This window comes from Bidens hawaiensis, unplaced genomic scaffold (genome assembly GCF_021521415.1).
Source record: "Bidens hawaiensis isolate Kalapana, Puna unplaced genomic scaffold, B.hawaiensis_p1.1 tig00062042_1, whole genome shotgun sequence".
Taxonomy (NCBI): domain Eukaryota; kingdom Viridiplantae; phylum Streptophyta; class Magnoliopsida; order Asterales; family Asteraceae; genus Bidens; species Bidens hawaiensis.
The window spans coordinates 59,557-64,861 of record NW_027501118.1 but is presented as its reverse complement, the minus strand read 5'-3'; the positions used below and the strand labels follow the sequence as shown (position 1 = coordinate 64,861).

The 5,305-nt window shown below is 37.0% G+C and overlaps 1 protein-coding gene across 1 annotated transcript; it reads right to left on the bottom strand.

Moving 5' to 3' along the window:
- Positions 1 to 105: 105 nt before the first annotated feature.
- Positions 106 to 4,636, bottom strand: LOC143603482 (leucine--tRNA ligase, cytoplasmic-like; the record flags this gene model as incomplete). The annotated part of the gene is given in 4 exon segments (XM_077080261.1): positions 106 to 1,385; positions 1,387 to 1,584; positions 2,513 to 3,761; positions 4,525 to 4,636. Coding segments are annotated over 3 exon segments (2,705 nt in total), but the record flags the coding sequence as incomplete, so codon positions are not given.
- Positions 4,637 to 5,305: the final 669 nt, after the last annotated feature.

The following is a 5,305-nucleotide window of genomic DNA, read 5'->3' as shown; positions in this document are numbered from 1 at the left end:
AAGAAGTCGAATTTAAACTAATAGACTAAAAGGGTTATTTTAGTCGAACCACAGAAACTAAAACCGTTTTTAACTCAAAAATTATTTAGAGCAAGTAAAGTAAACCTGAAATTGGTTATAGACTCCTGCAAGTATCTGTTAGCCTTTTGAAGGGTAAGATCAGGGTTTTCAGCCTCAGGCCATCCAGCTTTAATAACAAAACCGTCTTTCTTTAAAAGTTTCCTCCAAATATATTCAGAATAATGAGGGCAAATCGGGGCAATAAGCCGTGTTTGAATATCCATAAACCGCCACATGAGATCACGGTTCATGCCACTTGAGCCACATGAAAACCTATACTCATCTCTAGCAGCTTGCAAATCATAAAACCCGGATTTAAGAGCTTCACGAAACATGTACTCTTTCTCAGTCATCTTTATGGCAAAGTTGATCTCATTAGCAAATACACGGTCAGCATAAGTTCTTAAAGCCGACTCCGCAGCAAGAACCTCCTCCATCCATACTCTCTCCTTTGTGAGACGTAAAATCGCAGCGTTTGCGGTTTCAAACACAAAGTTCGCGTCGTCCATACCATCTCCAGCATCAGCAAGAGAAAATCTAGTGGCATCTGCTGAAAACTCCTCGATTGCTTGTTTCAAAGTCCTGAAATTCCCAGTTGACTTTGACATTTTCTCAGAATTCAACATAATGTGACCGTTACATCTAAACCCACGAGGCCAATGTTCTTCGGGGAATATTGCAGTGTGGTTATAAATACAAAACGTAAGATGGTTTTGTATTAAATCCTTACCGGACACACGGACGTCAAGAGGATACCAATATTGAAACATCTTTTTAAGAAGAGTTAAATCAATATCAGAAGATTTAGGTTCCGATCCAGAAAGAAATAAATAATCCCAAACGTCATCGGTAAGCTGTTCAGGTTTTACGGTAGACGTGTCCGCACCGAATAAATCCCCTTTCTGTAACAAATGACAGACTGCATAATAAGCCATGTAGATAGTGGAATCGGATAAAGACTCCACTAAAAACTGTTCGTCCCATGGTATGCGAGTCCCAAGACCAAAGCTTCTAGAACATGCCCATTGGTTCAGCCAGCTCAGCGTGTGTTCGAACCCGTGTCGGGTCTCATCGGAGTATAAATTCATGTTGGCTAAACACCCCTTTGCCTTTTCTAGCCAGGTTTCTTCACCATAAGTTATATACCATTGGTCGGTTAATGCAACGACACACTCGTCACCTGATCGTGACATTACTTTCTTCTCTGGTTCACTGTACACGACAGCTTGGTTAAGTTCTAAAAGCTTTTGTTTGATTAGGGTTTTAGCATCTTGAACACGCATGCCAGCATATTCACCAGCAATCATGGTTCCTTCATAGAAACCCGCCTTTGTAGATTACCTTTTTAGCAGCATCGAGTTTTTCTCTCTCATTTTGGCTTTTTATTTTCATGTCATTGCATATTTTTTCAGCAGATTTGTCACCGAACTCCGGGTGGCTGATGATTGGAATGACCTCGAAGGGTAATACCCACTCGTCTTTTACACCGAATTTAGCCCTAAAAGGGGCTTTTGCTTTTAAATCCTGCAATTCAATTAGTTACTTCTAATATAATGAAAAAAATATCGATATTTTAGAGCCAAAAGAATCAATGATTACTAGTTCAAAAATATTAACCAATGGGCATAGTTATCAAATAAGCGCTTGAAAGCGTTGATGGTGCGCCTAGCGCCCAGGCTAAAAGCGCCCGATTTTTTTTTTTAAAAAAGCTCACTTAATAAAACAATTTTTTAATGAAATTGTACGTCCAGCCCGGATCTTTTCTATTGAATTATGAGGTTCCAACTCAATGCTTATCTGATAATATAGAAATTATTGTAAAAGTAGAGAGTAGAAGATGTTCTTTTACTGTAAGTTAAGTGGTAAATCAAAATAAATTAACTAAATCCCATTTTTAGGTGATTTGTATCTGGAAGTTAAGTGATAAATTAAAACAATGTAAAAAAAATTCAAAACCCCAAATTTGCTCCTAGAAATACGCCTTAACCATCAAAAGCAGAAGACCATTGATTCACCTGAAAATTGCGCCTAGGCGGAAGAGGCGATCGCTTTTAACAACTATGTCAATGGGTCGGTTTTAACATTTTTTTTAATACCGAACTAGTGGGTTGGTTTTGGTTATTCATATTTCCAGAATCGACAAAAACAAACCGACTCATGATTAAGTAAAAACACGGTAAACCGACCCAATCCACTACCTCTGTATGATTTTTTTAAAATACTAAATGAAAATATTAAAGTCAAACTATTGAAGCTCAAATGTCAGATAACAATATATTAAGTGGTTAAAACATTTCAGGCCTAATTACATTGTTTTGGGCTATTTTAATCAGGCGTTCAGGCCCAAACATTTGATGTTGGTTAAGTGAAAGTTCGGTTATGGTTACGGTTTTGGGCCAACACCGATTCATACATACCCTAACTAAAATTTATAACAAACAACATATGTTACCTGCAACGCCATGTAATCATCAGGTGAGTCGCTGGGAACGCTTGTAACAATCCCAGTACCCTTATCAGTAAGAACTGACAGCATTGGAAGACAGTAAATAATATCATTAAACGAAAGGGGTGATCGACATGGTAACCCAATAAGATCTTGACCGGTCAACTCAACTAAGCATGTAGGCTTTTCAGGCACCCTGGAAAGATTCTGATAAGCAAGATTCCGAGCCGCACGCTCGGTTAAGATAAAAACTTCAGTTTCATTAATTTCAAACGCCCCGTATTTGCCATCTGGCAACACCCATGAATTTGTCTGCCCATACATAGTTTCGGGCCTCAAAGTCGCAGCCGCCAAATAAACTTTCTTACCTTCTATATGTGCAAATTTTGGCGGGAACGGTGGAACCACCTCCATCTTAATGAGTGTATATTCTTGAGGTATAACACCTTCACCTGATGCCCGATCATGGTCAGCACAAGGTTGGCCATCTAAAGGTGAATAAATTGTGTATCTTAAATCTTTTATAATCTTGTTTTTTGATTTCAACTTCCTCATATGCCACCTCACAAACTTATCAAAAAATGGGTTGATGTCGGTTGTGATGAACGACCGCCTCCAGTCAGCACCTAAACCGAAAGCTTTAAGATCTTCAACCGCCAATGGAGGAAAAAACCGCAGCCATTGAACGGGATCTTGAAATGTAGCAATTTCAGCATCGGATAAACCGTACCCACGCATTATCTCCCACTGATAAGTCTCCCGACCAGTCTTTGACACCACTTTTGACTTTTTCCCCTTAAACTTCTCAGGGTTACTTCCGTCACTAGGTTTAGATTCGGGTTCAGGTTCATTAACCACCTCGGTTTCAACTGATGGAAAAACAGGTGGATTACCAAATTTTTCAATCTCTCTTCTGAGTTTATCAGCAGATGCTTTGATTGGCATTCCGGTACAGTGGAATCCGAAGGGTAAAAGGACGTTAGCGCCCCTCAATCTGTGAAAAGCAGCAGCAAACTCAAGCTTAGAGAGTGAAAATGCATGCCCTAAATGCAAATACCCGTTCATATATGGGAACGGGAATGTGCCAAAAAACTTTTCGCCTTGTTTCGCAGGTTGGTCTTTTGCTTCGGCATTGAAAACTTGACTTTCGTCCCACCATTTTCTTACTTCGTGCTCCATTTCTAGAAGCTGGTCCCGCCTCTTAAAACTCCTACCACTGTCGGTATCTGCCATCTCGTTGCTAATGTAACAGAAACTGCAGAATGAGAGATATATTAGAAAGTGTAATCTTATAAACACAGAACGATCAAAGTATAAAAGACTAGAATAAGATGATATAATTGAACCAAGATCAGATATGTATAAACTACAAAAACATATAGAAAAACAGGACACAGAACTTTTACAATAACCTGACAAGGTCAGCACAAATCCTAACTAAATCGAGCAACACAAACAAACAAGCGCTTCTTAACCCGACTCTTTCTATATTATTATTAATTGATTAAAAACCACACACAAAGACCTTATTTATATTTGATCCTACTCCTAACCTTGCTAAAGAACAGCTTCGTAAACGACATCAGTCACAATATCAGTCCTGATATTATCAACGAAGTTAACCGATATTTGACCGGTGAAATCGGTGCAAAATAGATATTAACCGATATATCACCGATTTGCCTAATATCAGTTTTTTAATTGTCAATTTTTAGTGTTTAATGTTAGTGTTTTAAGTCTTAATAATCAGTTAATTCTTAGTGTTTTGTAAGTTGCAAAAGACTAATTTGTAAATGGTAGGAGAGTATACTTATTGTTTGTATTAAATTGCTATATATATATATATATAAATAAATTGTGCATGATATTAAAATTACCGATATCCCACCGCGATAACCAGTATATATCCTTCAAGTTTTAGTCAAACAAAATGAAAAAATGAGCTAAATTCATCTAAGTATAGCTGCTGCATCTAGCATCAGAATTAATAAATAAAGGATTGAAAGAAAAGAATGTACCTGCGTGTAAATGTAATGGATGGTTGAAGAAGGTGAATCGGAAAACGGCGTCTTAACGCCGCCACAGTTGTATGTAGTAGCCGAGTAGGGTTTTGTTATGTGTACCAACAAAGAGAAAATGAACAAGTTATGTATGGTAATAATAAGCATTTGTTATGTCACTTCAGGGGCAATTTAGTGACACGTCGGTTGTCGAAACTTGTAACTAGAGTAAACGAACTGAACCGGACCAATGAGACCTTGTTTGTGTTCGTTCGTTAAGTTATTTTTTAGACAAATAAGTGGTTCATGAACATTCTACCGAAAGCAAATATGTGTGTGTGCTCGTTTATTAATGAATTGAGCTTATTCGTATTTGTCCATGTACGTTCGTTAATATTGTAATCATACGCTAATGAGCACAAGGATAAATGAAAACTAATGGTGGACAAACGAGCATAAACAACCGTAATGGGCAGAGGTCGAAGTCAGAGAGTTTTGACATCTGATGGTAGCTGTGTAATTAACTTTCTACTGTTCAAAACAAATTTTTTTACTAAATCTTTAAATCGAGTCTAATCGGAAGAAAGCAAATAGAGATGTAAGGGTCTGTCAATTTATTATTTATAGTTTTATGTTTGAAAATCTTTAAAAAACATTGAGAAATTAAAACTTAAACCGTTGGACCAATCATTTTCGTGAAATATTACATCTACGTACCTAATTAAATGAAATATTACCTAAAAAATTAAAAATTAAATTAAATTTAAAAAGATAATAATTATTTTAAAGATAAAGATGA